The 18317-nt window shown below is 36.0% G+C and overlaps 1 protein-coding gene across 2 annotated transcripts; it reads left to right on the top strand.

Moving 5' to 3' along the window:
• Positions 1-3325: 3325 nt before the first annotated feature.
• On the top strand, positions 3326-15753 carry LOC135086670 (sodium/potassium/calcium exchanger 3). Of its 2 annotated transcripts, none has more exons than XM_063981442.1 (10): positions 3326-3511; positions 7779-7961; positions 9954-10141; positions 12769-12955; positions 13247-13321; positions 13565-13791; positions 14024-14186; positions 14262-14363; positions 14653-14774; positions 14985-15753. In XM_063981442.1, the coding sequence occupies exons 1-10, from the start codon at positions 3493-3495 to the stop codon at positions 15207-15209; spliced, it is 1491 nt and encodes a 496-aa protein (XP_063837512.1). In that variant the 5' UTR covers positions 3326-3492; the 3' UTR covers positions 15210-15753. The 2 variants fall into 2 exon arrangements, with proteins under 2 accessions (XP_063837512.1, XP_063837511.1); XM_063981441.1 differs by having other exon boundaries at positions 3328-3511; positions 13460-13791.
• The last annotated feature ends 2564 nt before the right edge of the window (positions 15754-18317 follow it).

Genomic DNA, 18317 nt, shown 5'->3' on the forward strand with positions numbered 1-18317 from the left:
ATTGCATTGTTATTTGATTTATATTGCGCTTTACCTGCATTCTCATGGCTGATCTCGCTTCGGCCAGCAGCGGCCGCTACAACAAATAAGTAAAGGAAGTACGCGGCAGGGATTCCGAAGAACAGCGACACTCGCACCGCCAGCGCCACTCTGGCATTGCACTCACGTCTAGTCCTTATCAACATGTTTGCCATTTATCCAAAACAATTAAAATTAACCTGACTAGAATTTCAAATAATTTAGTGACCGCTAATCTAACTTTCCGTTTTAAGCTTTTGTCAAATGAAGAACTCGAATATTTTGCTGTGTATACAGCTCGATAGCATTAGAACCACGGGCAGCGGAACAATCACATGAAACATAGACGTGTGGTTCGCCAAGAAGTCGATAATTTACTGGATGCACTTATTTTCTTGGGCCATTGAAGCAAATATGATATCGAGTGAGTATTATTACTAGGAGCCGTCGATATCGGCGTTATCACTCGAATGTCAACAGAGAGTGCCGGTCAGATCGCCGCAGGTAGTTGCCGCGCTCCTTGAAAACAAATAAATTGAACTTAAGTTGGAAACGACATAATATTTGTATAGTACAAAAGCACTTCAAGCTAAATTCTGTAGCATCTTATACATATATTAGTTAGTTAACTAATTGCAAGCTTTTATTTAACTTGTAATGTTAGTACTCATGTATATTTCAAACTCTTGTTAGTATCTTATTGAGATGAAGTTAATAAGAAAAGATAAGGTAAGGTACTTCGACTCATAAGTAGGTAGGTAATGTACTAAGCACAAGTGCGAAATATGCAAATATTAATTTGTTCATAACATCATAAATATTTGTAAATGATAAATATTAATAATCTAATCGGAAATTTGGTCAAGAGTATGTATAAATAATTCGTGAGGAAAGCCTGAATTTCAGTTAATTTCGAACTGAAATCCGTGAAGGAGTTAGGCAAAGACTATAAATAAATCTGATCTGAAAGTGTTTAATGAAAAATAACAAGTAAGTATTAAAATTAAACTGGTAATTCCTGTAATTTAATAAGGTAACGTTAAATAAATAAATCAGTGTGGTTACGAAACCTCAAGGCTGCAGTAGTTCGATTACATTTGACTGCTTGGTAAGCTGTGTTGGATAAAAATATTCCATTAAGAACTAATCTATAGATTACGAGTCCTCGAGTAGGCAAGGAACTTTCCGCTGTTTGCTGGGCAGGTACATCTTTGTTTGCTCAGGTATAAATAAATACGTCGATAAGTTGTGACCGCGGAGACGTGTAGCTATGGGAATACTAGTATAATCAAATATTTTTGAGGGAATGATGTGACTCTAGCGCTTGTTCTATAAGTAAAATTAAACCCAGAAAAGATTTGATGTAGAATTTTACCAGAATGAGATACTCGGATAAGCACGTCCTGTATTTTGATCCTCTAGTATCTTTAATATCTCATTTGTAATGTAAACCTAAATACCTAAACGTAAATAGTAGTTTTCTGAAAACTTAATTTACCTACCTACTTTTTTCCTGAAAAAAATATCATAAAATATTATGTAGCAAGTAGTAATAGTAGATGTAATATTAATTAATATTATGTGAAAATTCTAAATTTTTTCAGAATTTCAGCTATTTGTAGTAATACGAGTACGTTCACTATTTTAAGCAATAAATTAGTGTAGTGTAGTAATGTGAAAAAACTGTGTTATGGCAGTATAGCCTACCTACTAGATGTATACTAGGCTCATTATAATCTTAATTAGTTTGCCTTTACAGAATCTAATTGGTGACTGTAATAATGCGCATTATCTGCATGATTATTCCTAATGAAATGAATAGATTCGTTTCGACAAAGTAAATAATTTTAAGCGAAAGTGTCTACTAAGAAGTTGCTTTTCTAAAAAGGTCTCATATTGCTGTTTATTTATAAAGGCAAATTAAAATAATCTCTGCTCTTCAGCTCTTACGGATGGTTAAAACATAGCGCCCATTGCATCTTAAATACCTTATACTATGTTTGCAGTTCATGATAATCTTACAAAGTAGAGTTCCTTTGCTCCCACGTGTGACATGAGTCACGTCGCTATGGCTTACAACTAATAATTCGTGCTCAAATCTTTTAATTAACTCTAATTGTGTGGATTGATTGAATCAGCGCCGTAACCGCGCCGCGTAATAATGGCGATGTCAAAAGACTAAAAACGGTATTGTGCTCGCGTTCAGTGTCCTGTACGCCTGCACTATGCGTACCGTCACCATCTTACTGGGAGATTGTTGGATATACATACTTATTTCAGAATGTTTTTAGGTTCAAATCACGTAGTTAATGGGTTTTTTCGTATTATAATGCTAATTTAAAAATGTCTCGTAAGGTCGCGGGTTCGATTCCCAGTTGAGACAATAAAAAAAACAAATCAATATTTTCCAGTTTTATTAAATTTTGACGATCGCGTAATCCTACTTACCTGTCTCTATCAAAATAAAAGTTTAATAACTTTGTATTATTTATACTAAGCTCGCGTTTCGCGTTAGCTCAATTTTTTTTTTAATTGTTCATATTTAAATTAATTTAGTTATTATTCTATATTTAATAAGTTACCTACATAAACAATATATGTACAAGAATATTATCTAACAATCAAAACTCAATATTAGTGAGATTAAAATAAAATTAACTATCAAATGTTAATTTAATTTCAGAAAGCATAATGTGGACCGACAATTGACGCCTGACCCGGCGGATTATTATTGAAGCCTCAAGCCTGTGTAAGGTACCTACCTCTACCTTGTAACCAAACTGAAAAAGTTTCAATTCGCCTTCAACTTGAAGGGTTTTAATTGTTAAGTATAGGTACTTAATTGTGAAAGAACCAATTATTTTAATTAGCTACCTAATGTAAACATTATGTGGGAAAACATCATTATAAAAAGTTTCTAACTCAATAACTCAAGTTTCTAAATGTGAATTTATAAAAATGTAGTTATTCTTATTGGTATAATTTTAATTTTATCCAATTATAAGCCTTGAGTTAGTCACGTTTAAACCTTGAGTTCCTGCATTTCATAAAAAATGTGAATACCTACCATGACTTAAGTAAGCACCTAATAAAATTGACTGCACGAATTACGGATCGTCGTAAACCCAATTTAGGTAATTGATGAAGCTGCCCGACTGATAGGTCAGTCGGTTTGTAGAGTTTCCAATTACAAATAATAGTCATGCTCTTAAACATTATTTTGTGCGAAGGTGCGGCGATGATGGCGAGCGATGCTGGCGCGGCGGGCGCGGGATCATTCCCGTACTGTGCCCGCGCGCTGCCCGACGTACCTACGTGTATTGTATGGAAATAAATAATTGGCCCCCGTATTCTTCTTTTGACGAGCTCTCCGGCGGGTCCATTATGTCCGTTTGAGCGTGAGCAGTGGCATTCGGACGCCACTGGCGACGTCCCCGGTCGCCTGCGTCGCGCTCCACGCAACACCACGACAATATGAACACCTCCGATCGAGGTACGATCACTGTCTTGCATTTTCTTGTGGAAGCGAGTTTAAGGATCTGACTTCGATGCGTGCCAAGGATGTAACTACAGATTCTCGTTGCACCGGCCACCATGCAGCACTTCTTCCATGGACGTCGGAAGTGCGTCCAATTCTCACCAAATGGCTAGGTCACTCAATATAGCGGAGTGACTTCAATGAAGTTGAGGAAGCGTTTCCAGTGCCAGTTATAGTGATTGTGACTAGTCTTATAGGAGTTCCGCGGGTTCAGGGACTGGAGGTGCCGTAAGTATGGGTGATCGGTCGTCGTGGTTTCTCAAACAGGTATGCTTTTTATGTTTGACTTGTTTGACGTCTTCAGCTTTAGGGAAACTATTCAGGAATCATTGTAGGTGAGTAGTGAACTCCAATTTTATGCGACGGTACAATTTACATAGCCAGATAGTTTGTTGTTTTCGTTCGCATAGAGATGAGCTGAACATTCATGAAAGAGGGTGTGGCTGGTGATCTTTATTCATTGCCCGTAGCTTTTGTTACCGAATTGGTGTCGATTGTATCATCTATTCTATGTACCATATACCTACTTGGCATCCGACATGAACATAACCAATGCCCGCTAGTTAATATTAGATATCAGTATGGCACAACTACCCTATACAGGGTGTCCCAAAAACAATGAATAACCTTGTAACTATCGATAAGCCTCACTATGGTATCTCTAATATAAAATTTTGACCAGGTAACCATATCACGGTATCGAGATTTTTAAGTTTTTTTTGTATTTTTATAAAATTGACACCTGCGATTCCGATGCGAGATTACGATTTAAATTTTCCTTTTCTTCTTCTTTTTTAAAATACTTTGGAACTATCTAGTTGAATTTCATGAGAAAATTTAATCAAAAGTGCCAGTTTTCTAAAATAAAAGTCTTTAAATCTGTGATATTTTTACTAAGGTCAAAATTTTGATACGAATATTATAGTGATCTTGAGGAGGCCCATCGATAGTTGTATGGTTGGTTATCCATTGTTTTTGGGACACCCTGTATATTAACTGTTCGCCAATTTCATGTTTGTTAACCTGTCAAAGAGCCCGTTAGCTAAATATGAAAGTAAACAAACCCAGTGAAGACCGATACGTTACACCCAGAAGTACCTAATTAGCATACGTATGAGGGCCCGCCTACTACCATAGAGGTCACTGTGAATCGTGGTTAATGTCAATAATTGACTTCGGACTTGCATCGATACCTATTTTTAGCTCAATATTCAAAGAGGGTCCTTGTTGCCATGATCTCTAATTGCTATTTGAATACATCTACCTATGACGCTACGTCAGTTGGGCAGCGTTCTATGCGAAGTGTGCCGTGTAGTCTGACAATGGACCACGGCATTGAATAAATCGTTTCAGGTGACCGCGCGCAAGTTTTAAGAAAGTATCTAGGTATGGTGAAGTAAATTTTCTGTGCGGCTATCAGATAGAGGCAGCCGACATTCGTCAAGTTAGAAGGGGGAGGCAGGAGCGACTCGGCGCCTCATCCGGTCGCTCCTCGCGCAAATTGTCAATTGGCGGCGGCGCAGGGCAGCTCGCAAGGTTGAGTCTGCCGGCCTTCACGTGACTGCTGACGACACTGTCCAATAACTATACAATCAATATCCTGCACTGCCAAAAACCCAACGGTCCAGTAACAACTAATTACCGTTAGCCTTTGAAATCTATGTTAGTGTGCTCTTAAATCATTGTAAAAGCATCTAGAGACACACACTGGACTAAGATATAATGACAAATACTGTTACATAAACGCATCTGTTCCGCAGCAATCTTGAAGCTCGAAGCCGTCGAATAGGCCGAGAGAATCGAAAGACGACTTATGCGACGTTAATGCGGACTTCCTGCCTTCTTTGATCTGTCAATTTCCTCACAGTGCACTCTGGACGAGCGAGTGTCTAAACGAGATGTGACACGCACATTTTGGCATATAACATCGGGGTAAAAGAGCCACAGTGGCAGTGGCCGGCTCCCGACGACACGTCGTATTTTGTAAAATCAGTTAATTCGGTTAAACACGCCGTGCAGTGGTCGTTTGAGCCAATTTGTCCACGATCTTCTTGTTGACTTTGCTATTTGCGGGAGCCGTTTTGAGAAGTACCGCAATTGTGTTTATTTGTCAAGAGCGACATGGTTTTTGTTGCCACTAAAAGTACGTAAACGGTGTTTATTAAGGGTTGTTTTTATATCACATCAAAATTAACTTGTATTTAATCAATCATGTTACATGTTCAAAATCTGAATCATTGATGAAATTGATGAAGGGAGCTTGTTTTACTTCCACAGTCGATAACACTATGCAACAAATTAAAAAAAAAAATCACTGGGTTCACAGTATGTAATTATGATTCACCACCTTAATACTGTTTGAAATATTGAAATAAATTTTTTGTATCACATCAAGTTTATTAGTGAAACGCATTTATTGATTTTATTTAAAATTGTACGAAATATGGACATAGATTGTTATTCTACATTAAAAAAAAAAAATTTTTTTAACGATTGGCTTTCCTCTTATGGTCAGTAGTGTCAGTATCCCTCTGAAGGCTCCAACAGTAATCTGCAAGCATCGCTGGCTCCCATCTACCTTGGTAACGCTTCTCATACACTGCTATTTCTTGATGAAATCTTTCTCCGTGTTCATCACTTACTGAACCTATGTTATCCGGAAAGAAACTTAAATGGGAGTGTAAGAAATGAATTTTCAATGACATATTGCAACCTAGTTTGTGATACGCATCCAGCATCCTGTTAATTTTTTCATGAAAATCTGGTGATTTGTGATTGCCGAGGAAATGTCTTGTAACGTCGACAAAAGCCACCCATGCATTTTAAACAACATATTTTAGGCACCCACGATTTGTCTTTATTTTTAATGGCAATTTTAAAAAAGCTTCGTAACACGTCTCAAACAGAGGCGAAATTGGCTTCTTTTCACTTTTAGGAGTAAATTGACCACAAACGTAACAAAATAAGTCAGGAGAATTAACACAAACACGCGGCATTTTGTAGATTTATGAGTAATCTAATTGTTCTGATGACTTTTGTACACATCAATGATAAAATTTTATAACTACCCTCAACCAAATGTTGCGGAACGTAAATAAAGTAAGATTTCTATTATTTATGTTTTGGGACGTGATACAAAGTTATGAATTTGTTTTCTGTTGTTTACTAAGTATACCTAATACGAATCATCACTCAGGGTATCAGTGATTTTTTTGGTGTTGCATAGTGTAATTTTTATTCATCAAACATTAAGATTGTGTTATTATGTAATGCAAATATTAAAATAGAGGTAATCAGCCGACACTTAAGATACAGGTAAATAGTTACAACAATGTAACTAGATATTATTATAGAGAAGTTCCCGATTAATTTATGTAAGTAAGTGTTCTTAATACTTTACATGATGTTTCAAAATGATCAAGCTAAAAGATACTATGTATGCATTTTTTATTGTACAATAACGTAGGTACGTGGGTATTTTAGTTAGCCCTTAGAGAAGTATTGTTGCATTAGTTAATATTATGTTCATTTCAAATTTTACACATAAAAATATTAATGTTTGTTTGCGTTTTTATCAGCCTGTATTCTGCACGTGTCTCGTATTCATTCATACCTATACCTACAGTAATATGTAGTAGTGAATTTTGTTGTAAAAGTAAAGGACTAAGATATATTATGTACCTCAGCGAATTGATGATTAACTTGTTTATTTTATGGTCAGATAAAAATTTATCTGAGCAGTTAAGTATTGGCACAAAGTCCTACTTTAAGTACGAGTTTTACCTACTATTAGATAAGTCAAGAAAAAATAGACTGTACCTACTACCTATTAAAAACCTCACATTTGTAAAGCAGTAAATCAGCATGTCCTGAAACTAATCGAGGCTAACGGTTTTATAGAGCTTGTTCGGACGAACATAAAATCTGAGAAAAAAAATATGGAATTTATCTTTTGTATCTAATTTTGTTTATAAGTAATAACAACAACGTAATAAAATGTAATTTAGCTCTATTGTTAATTAGTGGTATTACTGGTATTACTAAAATATTTGTATGCTATATTGCACAAATTACACTAGCCTCTCCAGCTAGGAGAAATATTACATTTAAAGTAGAAGACAGGATCCAACTAGTGGCTTTCAAATTGGCAGTCCAATGCCATCAGCGTTATGCAATTATCGCCTTACTGTATTCATTACAGTGAATCAATTTGCGTTTCCAGATGGGTATCTGCGCAACTGTACGCCGCCGGCCATTGACGACTTCCCCTCTGGGCTCTTCACGGAGCTGCAGCGGCAGCATGGCGCCATCGTGGTCCACGCTCTCCTCTCGCTGTACCTCTTCATCGCTCTCGCCGTGGTCTGCGACAAGTTCTTCGTGCCCGCCGTCGACAGGATATGTCATGGTAAGCAATCAGCCTATTACACGGATTACACCGTTCTCGCTGCAGGCAGGACAATTGTACATTAACTCGGCAAATTCCATAATTTTTCGGGTTGCCATCTATAATTAGTTTTATAGCTTTACTCGTATAGTGTATTCAGCCAAGCTATTTAAATCCTATAATATCTCGAGAGATATCGGCTGATTCAAGTTAATAATATAATTAATGTAGGTAGGAACTGATTTACCGACGCTTCGTACCTACCGCACGTACAATAAGTATTTACTATAAGTACATACTTTAAACTGATTAATAACACTGATTTTATCTGTATAGAAAAAGATTCAATTTGTTTAAAGAAGCAATTAAGATGCGATCTTCCTATCATAATAAAAGTTGTCACCTTTAATGAGTGTATTCACCTGCGTAAATAAGGCACATAAAAATACATAAATCAAAGAGAAGCATTTTATGTTCCTTTATAAGTAAATATTATTATTAGGTAAATAAGATCATATCGAGTAATTACGAGATATTTTCCTGTCTATTCTCTTTCATAATATGTAGGTATAATACATAATGTATAATGAGAGCTTTTCTTTCAGTTGTAAAGCTTTCTTCGTTTCTAAAGCTTAGTTCGGTACGAGTAAATTGTAACGTCAGAAAATACCAACATGAAATGGGACATGGTATGAAATTAGAGGAGAAAGATACAAGGAGAAAAGAGAAAAAGAACACAACATGAGACTAATTATCACTAAAATATCTTTTTACAATGACTGGATTGAATCGTATGATAGTTACAAACTAAACAAAGCTAAGTACTCAAATATACAAGTACAGAGCAGCAGACCACATGTAACGCAGCGGCCGGGCTCATTGTGCGCTTGTGAGAAGAGTTTTTGTGCAGCAAGCAACAATGAACCGTCTATCGTCAATAACGTAATCTGTATTACGAAGAGAAAATAAAAATTACAAAGCGCAAAAAGATGGTTATGTGTTATTGTTGATGCTTTTATAACACTTATTCAGTTGTGTCATACCGAGTCAGAGTCCTCATGGCGTCTTGCACGTACCTTAACTATAATGTATCACGCTTGTTACTTTAGATGTAATGGATACCTCTTAATCCTAAAATAACTGTGTTAGAACGAAGCCAGTGTATGTACTTCTGCGTTGTAACAAATAAATTGCTTGGTTACAAACAAGGTACAAAATAAACTGGCAGGACGTAGACGTGGGTGGTGGTGATGTTCGTATGAATTGCATTAGGATATTATTAAGGTGAAGACAGAGTCTTGTTACTTTCATGACTAATCTCGTCTGGGCGAAAAAAATACGCCAAAAATATTGTGTAGAAGCAGCTTCGAGACTTGTTAACAACACCAAACAATTTTTTGGTGTCGGTCCATCTTGACTATGATTCTTATGTTCGAAATAATACTTGGGAAGATAATGGTTTTGATATTGAAGGTTTTTACAAACATTTTCATTGGGAATATACCTTTCGCTGCAGTATTATTGTGTGAAGCTGAAAAATACGTAAGAGTAATTTAATAGTTAATAACTAATATTTCGTAATAGAACTTGTAGACTAAGAGCTAGTGAACGCCAGACCTACGTCATTTTATAAAAGCTGAAAGTTTGTCAGCGTATGCTCCCAATATAGGATATAATTAGACAATTTTTTTAGGGTAGCTCCCAAAGCCACGAAGACCCAAACTTCATAATTCACCAACATTATAATATCCTATATTGGGAGCATACGCTGACAAACTTTCAGCTTTTATAAAATGACGTAGGTCTGGCGTTCACTAGCTCTTTGTCTATTGGTTCAATGACCAATACAGTTTCAGTTCTTAAAATTTCACCACAGTACTTATAATAAATTGCTGTACAAGTAAAAGTGCTTTTTTTAAGCCTATTTACAGAAATAAATGAGTTTTAATGAGTTTTAGTTTTTAGTTTTTTAGTACCCTAGCCAATTTTTCATATTGCAACATTCATTTGCAGCGCTGAACATGACGAACGACGTGGCGGGAGCCACCTTCATGGCGGCGGCGACGTCTGCGCCGGAGTTGTTCGTGAACGTGATCGGCACGTTCATCACCGAGGGCGACATCGGCGTCGGCACCATCGTCGGCTCCGCGGTGTTCAACATCCTAGCGGTGGCGGCGTGCTGCGGGATTGGCGCGGGAATGGTAAGAAATATCGATTTAAAGTTTTTAACACGCTTTTATTAGGTGTCGTCGTGTAACCACAGAATAATATTATGTACTACGTACAGAAGTTTTACTTCGCGAAGGTATTTAAAAAAATGTATGCTCAATGTCATTAACAATATGGTGTAATTTAGCCTGTCTCAAGAGTCAAGCACCATTTTGTTGACAAACGTCAGTGATCGGCACTGCGCCGAAGCTATAGGGCTGACTTCGGTAAAATGATGTGACGTGAGGTGCTAAACTGCGGAAAATGGCGGAGGAAATACATGATTTAGCATGAATATTAACTACTTATTTACCTCTCAATGTCTTGAGGCAACTTAAAAAAGTACATTCTGTGTTTTTATTATTATTTAGGCAGTTAAATACTGCACAGTATATAGTACACCATTTTCTTTATTTTCTTCCATCATACACAAGAATACGCGTGCGTGAGTCAATGTTCGCTCGTATGTGAGGCCTTGTCGAATAGTATCCTGTAGGTGGACCATCGTGCGTGTTTTGTTTTCGATGTAAACTCGCGGAGATGAATAGGCCTGGTGTAACTAACTAAATTCAAATAGTTTATTCAGTACATAGGCCCTTTCTAGGGCACTTATACACGTCCCAAATATAGCTTACCACCACTTCGGGACAACATTTGGCTGGTGCTGAGAAGAAGTGGCGGAAGAAACTCAGTCACCTTTGTCAGCCTCTTTTTCAATAAAATACGGTAATTTATAGCTTACATGACACGCAATAAGTGCGAGCTTGGTAATGGAATCCAAGAATCTGAATTACACGCACTTCTAATATCCCTGGACATTTTACACTACGCTTCTAGTCCCAAACTAAGCAAAGCTTGTACTAGTATCATCATGAAACTTGGCAATTATATTATGTAAATTAGTAATATTATGGTACCATCGAACTGGTCTGATGATGGGACTGGAAGGTAGCCATAGGAACTCCTAAAAGAAACGGCGGAATCGCATCGAGTTTGGGTTCATTGAATTTGTCTTTTCGACCACTTTTGTGCTAGATGATGTCCAGGAGCCTTTTAGTGCAGTAATTAAAAGCGTGTTTTTAGATTTTTAAACTAAGTATTAATTTATTATTCAGTCTAGGTATTTCTTCTATCAGCTAACGACCCTTCACTCAGCCTAGATATATCTTCTATTTACAACCTAAGTACCTATGTGAATCTATTAGCCACGGGCTTCTGTCGTCATAGGTGGAACAGCTCATTCCTTTAAAAGTAAAAACAACACAGATTGTAAATCTAAGGGGGATCCCTTTGGGGGTGTGTTTCCCCCTATGTTCAGCAATGGACGACCTAATATGGCTGAAATGATGATTAAATTAAATTAAAATTAAAATTTGTTTATTGACAAAAAGTTTTATACGATGATGTAAATGGAACTCGAATTGGTCCTCTGATTCATAATATCCAGTATAGGTACTGATCTCTGACTATTTTCTTGATCTATGATCTAATGATCCTTCCCAATTAGACGGTATGAAAACACGGATTTTGTTATTCATTTTGGCACTTTTTCTATTGCTTGGTTTCTGAGTTAACCAGGTAAGCCGTCTGTCTATCATGCATGAATCGATTCACTATTTCTGTAACACATAGGCTTCACCACTGTGTCGTCTGTGTTCACACGTCGGCCGTTTGGTGTAGTGGTTCAGAACCGACTACCAAGCCGAGAGGTCCCGATTTCGATTCCCGGCCGGCCGGACAGAAATTTAAATGATACATTTTAATTTTTGTGACGGGTCTGGCTGTTTTCTAAAAGTATTTAAGTATGTTTATGTCCGTTGTCTAGTACCCATAGTACAAGCTTTGCTTAGTTAGGGACTAAGTGTAAAATGTCCAAGGATATTTATTATTATTTATTATCACCACTACTTAGGAGTGGTTTTTACTACGTCCGCGTCATGTGAATCTGTCAAAGTACTCCCGAGTCAAACAGTCCATGCAACTTTCACATAGAAGATAGTATTTAAAGTTCGCTATACCTTCTTACTATTCAGTTAGTCATCGTTAGAATTCATCCATAGTACTTACATATTTTGTTTAAATATCTAATTTAATTACATAACGTTTTAAAGCGTATTGCGTGTGACGACTTGACGCACGAAATCATCCTACAATACAGCGTTTATGTTAACAGTTAGCAACTTTGCTATGAAAGTTTCTAGAGCTCAGGATGAGAAGGATGTTTTTATTTTTGAGTGTACCAGTATTCTGCTTCATTGCCGAAGAAGATTCTACGATTTAGCTGTGCCATATTTATTTTCTCTGTATATCTTGAGAGACTTAGGTATACCCGTGTTCACCATCAATCCCTCATTTTTAAGTGAACCCTATGTAAACAAAATTCCTGTTATGTGTTACCATAGAGGTCACTTAAAAATTAGGGATTGATGGTGAAAACGGGCATTAAATCAATATTAAAATTTCAAAGGGAGCGCGGCGTTAACAGTTTACGCGTTCTCTCACCTACCTAAGTTTCTAACATGATTTTGAAAATTCTTTAAAAGATTTATAGGCTAATTACCTACTCGTATATTATTATTCAATGTGGATGTTAAATGTTTGGTGGTATGTTGCGTTCCAGGTAGTACCGCTGGATTGGTGGCCGCTCACGAGGGACTGCCTCGCGTACGGCATCACGGTCTCGATACTTATCTGCATCATGCACGACGAATACGTGCAGTGGTACGAGGCCTTCCTCCTCGTGTCCCTCTATGGGGTCTACATATGCGTCATGTACTACGACAAGTCAATTCAAAACTTTGCTAAAGGTATGTAACCGAAAATTGAAATTGATTCACGATTTTGAGGAGGGAAATATCCAGATTGAATCATCCTAGATAATTTTACCTTGCTCTTGTTTCGACAAAATTATTTTTCTAGTACCGTTGGCCTGTATTGACCTTAATATAAAAAGTTCACACTTATGTAGAAAATGAGCACGCTCAAATTAAAAATCTATTCAGAAACCGTGGGGCAGTGTTTTAATAACTGTTCTAAAACAATTCAACTCTACAAAATACTCAATGTTATGTGTATAATGTTGTGTTTATTATTTATAGGGAGTTGGAAATGTGTGGCCAGAATGTTTAAAAATCAGGATGAGAAGCAAGACGCCGCTACAACTACAGATAATGGTATAAACCTTTTAATTTTATCGTAATTTTAAACTCTAAAGCTCTCAATATACCTAGCTGATAATATGTGTAATTAACTACTTAACTTTTATATTGGGAGATTTGGATTAAGCTGCTTTTTACTAACTTAATTTCCAGAAGTGAAAGATGTTAAACCTCCTTCAACTACAAATAAAGATGATGTACCTATGGAGCATCATCAACATAACGGAAATATAAAAGCTGCATTACCTCTTTACCCAGATGTAAATGAAAAAAGTGGTGATACGTTGCGAACCGAGAAGGTCAGTGATGATGAGAGGAACAAAATCGTTGACATTGAAGTCGAACACAAAAGCAATGACGTGGAAATTGCTTGTACTGAAGAAAATACTGGCCAGCAAAATCTGGAAGTGGGAGATAAAGACCCTGTAGATGAGTATGAACACTCCCTCTGGAAATGGCCGAGCGGCAGGAGTTGTATTACCAAGGTAGGAAATAGCTTACAACTGCGCCATACTCTACAACTACTGACCTGGGTTTCATTCAGCAATTTACGGCATGTGCTATTATTGTCCAATTAATAAATTAATTTGGTATTACATATTTTTATTGAAAGTGTTGCAGCGTTTTAACTTCAACACAATTGACAGAAATTGCCTCATAAATGTTAATCGTATACCTTTACAGCTACAAATAATTTATTTTATTTTTATATTTCAGACTACTTGGATCGTTACTTGGCCAATTCACTTAGTATTTTTGTTTACAATTCCTGATTGTGAAAAACCTCGTTTCAAGAACTGGTTCCCACTGACTTTCATTATGTGTATCGTTTGGATAGGGTCATTATCCTACATAGTAGCTTGGATGATAACGATAATTGGTAAGAGTGAAAAAATACTGTCTCAAGATGACTATGTGAGATGTAATTTTAATTAAATTGGAATGTACGTTTCAGGGGATACGTTAATGATACCAGACTCAGTAATGGGCATTACTTTCTTGGCTGCCGGGACCTCTGTTCCTGAAGCTGTTTCTAGCGTAATAGTCGCCAAACAGGGTAACAAACATATTCTAAAAAAAAATATTTATGTAGTATATCCGATAAGCTAGCACCCATAACACAAGCAATAATAGTTGCTTACTTTAGGACTAGTTGGCGCTATGTGAAATTGTCCTAATATATTTATTTAGTATTCTTTAAAACAGCAGCACTAATTTTCAAAATATGCACACAATCCTTGAAATAAATTCTACCTAGTATTTCTTTCATACGTAAATTCTTGCAACATGTTGCCACGATTCACGAAACGGTGTGTCGTTCATCATAAAGAATTTTCTGTTTACAGGACATGGCTCGATGGGAATAAGTAATTCAATTGGATCAAACACATTTGACATATTATTATGTCTTGGGCTCCCGTGGTTAATCAAAGCGTCACTCACACCAGCAGAACCGGGACATTATTGGGTTAGATCATAATGTTATTTTGGGTATAATCAGTTCACACTGCGAACGCTTCCTCTTGACATAATGCTCGCGATGCGAATTGTGATCATAACGTTTTGCAAGGCGATTGTCTTTTGTTTTATTTGAGTATTTTGACTAAGAATATTGTTTGGTTTGATTGCGTTTCGGTGTTGTTAAGCGATTGTGAGTTAACACGTGGAATGTCCACAGGTGAAGATAAACTCGATGGGTCTGGAGTACTCAGCGATATCGCTGCTGTCGACGCTGCTGCTGCTGTACCTGACGTTCTGGTTCAACAAGTTCAAGCTGGACGCGGCGGTGGGGCGCGCGTGCCTGGCCATGTACGCCATGTTCCTGGTGCTGGCCACGCTCATCGAGCTCAACGTGTTCTTCCCCGTCAACATGCGCACGTGCCGGCGCACGGAGCTCAACTAGCTCACCAGTGCCGGACGCTAACAGAACTGTGCAGAACTATTGTGCCTCACCGGCCATGTCCAGAGTGCGAGCTGACGAGTGAGCAGAACAGTTGCACGGATAGAAACACCGTTTTTTATTTACAGCCAACTGTTCGTGACGAATTTTCTTTATTTTATTTCGTTTTAATATTACGTGAGCTATTTTTTATTAGAGTTATTGAAATCAAAACAGTTGAAGCTCTTATTTTTGGTAGTTTAGAGGTTTCTAGAGTGTTATGTTTAATCTGTATCGTTCGCTGAAAGTTTAGTTAGTACAAAAGGAACCCGGAAAATATTACATTTCTGTTTACGTAAGTAATCATTGAATCTCTAATAAAATCTCAAGTTTAGTGAAGCAAGAAATACATAAATAAATGAAAGTATTTGATGCCAAAAAGTATTTGATAATGTGCCGTCAATCTGTTAATTTATGTCTTGGTTATGAGATGTTGTACATAATAATATGACGTAATTTAACAGTTTGTAAGAATAATTAAATATAATATATAGATTTTTATTTCCTATTATTTGTTTGATTATCCCTGATCAGTTTATAGAAGCTTTAATTTGCTTCTACCAGACTGTTAGATAAATATCTAGGAAAATCCTCACCACGTTTCTATTAAATTAGAAACACATCTACTCGCTCGATCGAACTCAGACATTATAAAGTACTTAAAAGCATACTTTGGATACATTTGGAGGATGTAATTTTTATTTGACATTCAAGAATAACAAGATTGATGCAAACATTGTGTACTTTTCCGATATCGATAACCGTTAATTATGTGCATCTGCACCGAGTGTTCTTTTTTTAACTTTTAGTAAAAGAACCGAGATTTATAGTAAATATAGTAAACAATAATAAAAACTAATAGCATGGGGTCACAAATTTCTAAAACTTGAGTTAAATTAGTTATGACCAAAAAACTGGAACACTCCATCCAGACATGTCAATAAATTTGCATAGTCTAAATCTCAGAAAGTACTTACTCTGTGACAACAATTATTATTTTAGAATTTAATAAAGAATTTCTTAAATCTTTTAAGAAATTACCAATTCTCTAGGATGTCATATTTTGCAGATTATTGGCGGTTTAAACGGATCACTCAATTCATTACTTGTCTAAACGGAGTGGTCTACAAAATGTGCGTATGATCGAAGAATTACTTAAATATAACATTTTTATCTTGTAGTTTGACTCTTTCGCGAATTCGTAAAATAGAAACAATGGCTCAAAAAGCTTAACCTTGAAAAATAAACGAAAGGAGATTGTTTTGAAACGTTTGAACTGAGTGTTCCCTAGATGCGGCTTTACAAATTGATATTTACCTCTTCCTTTGAAGCAATTTAGATCAATGTTTTTTACTTTTTTTTTATTGAAACATGAAATATCGTCCGTTGCTATAAACTATATACTTTAAGAGAAAATCCATTTGTATTTTTTTACAGGAGCTAATATTGTAGGGCAGACATGATTTTTTTTATTTATGGGACATATTTTTAACTACCCTCTTATACGGCATTTATTATAAAGCGACTATGTATTTGGTGCTAATGTCGAATGCAGTTCAGTTTTCTATGCATATACAATACAATCATATGCAAAACACACGCACACGCCATCACACACACACACACACACACACACACACGCGCGCCCACACACACACACACACTGCTTTTTACGAGATTGTAATAATATATTGAAAAGTTGCGATTTGTCCCTTACAGCAATTCATATTTCCAGTGACGATATGTATACTTTTTCACGCTATGTTTTTTTTATTATCTATTGATTTTCGATGTTCGCTTTTTTATTATTGATGTCAACTTGGAGTAAAATAGACGGATTGAAAATGACGTTACTGAATATTATTTATTTATTTATTTTTCCTATATTTGCATTATAGGTAGGTACCTACCTCAGCGTTTTGAATTTTTGCGTTGATTTAGAATTTCTCACAGTTTAGAGGCAATTAGATTTAAGAAGTGTTTGATATGAATTTCAACTTTAATATCTCTACGCGTTCATGTGAAAAAGGGTAGGTAGTAAGTTTATAATTATTAAAAAAATATTTTATGTCATGTAAGCAAAAATAATATTTTAAATTTTATATAACTTCAAATTTATCATTTTCGCAATTTTTCCTTTATCTGTACTATATAACGTTGCTTCGTGCCGAATTTCAAGATTCTGAGTTCACAGGAAGTACCTTGTAGGTTTTGATTCCCTAGCGTGTGACGGAAATTCGTCTAAGGTGTCGGTATAAACTGCTGTATCTTTTGATCGCGTTAACTTAGAAGTTTGATTTTTTTACTTCTTAAAGGGACAATAGATCTAGGTATTTGGTATAAATTTCAATTGGATACCTTTATTCGTTCGTGAGAAATAAGGTAGTAAGTTTCATTTTATTAAAATATTTTTATTATATTATATAACTAAAAAAATGAAATTTTCGCAATTTTTCCTATATTTGCATTATATGACAATGCTTTATGCCAAATTTCAAGATTCTGAGTTTACGGGAAGTATCCTGTAGGTTTTGATTCCTTTGCGAGTGTCGAAAATTTGTTGAAAATATCGACATAATCGGCTGTATCTTTTGATTGGCTTGGCTTAGAAGTTTTATATTTTCACAGCTTAAAGGGACAATAGACCTGAGTATTTCATGTGAATTTCAGCTTGATACGTTCACGCGTTCTTGAGATAAAGGGTCTTGACAGACGGACGGACGGACAACAAAGTGATCCTATAAGGGTTCCGTTTTTTCCTTTTGAGGTACGGAACCCTAAAAAAGAATTTAATAATAAAATTATAAGCTAAATACAAAAAAATTTTTCATTTTATTATTACTTTTTAATTATTTTAATGTAAGTACTTGAATAAAACACATTTTCTAATTTAAATAACGGTCTTTTATTAAACATAATGAATTCTGGTCACCCTACCACATTACCTCCTTTAAAAAAATATAAATGTATTTCCTCCTAAAGCATATAGTTTATAGCAACGGACGATATTTCATGTTTCAATAACAAAAAAGTAAAAAACATTGATCTAAATTGCTTCAAAGGAAGAGGTAA

Source organism: Ostrinia nubilalis, chromosome Z, assembly GCF_963855985.1.
Source record: "Ostrinia nubilalis chromosome Z, ilOstNubi1.1, whole genome shotgun sequence".
Classification (NCBI taxonomy): Eukaryota; Metazoa; Arthropoda; class Insecta; order Lepidoptera; family Crambidae; genus Ostrinia; species Ostrinia nubilalis.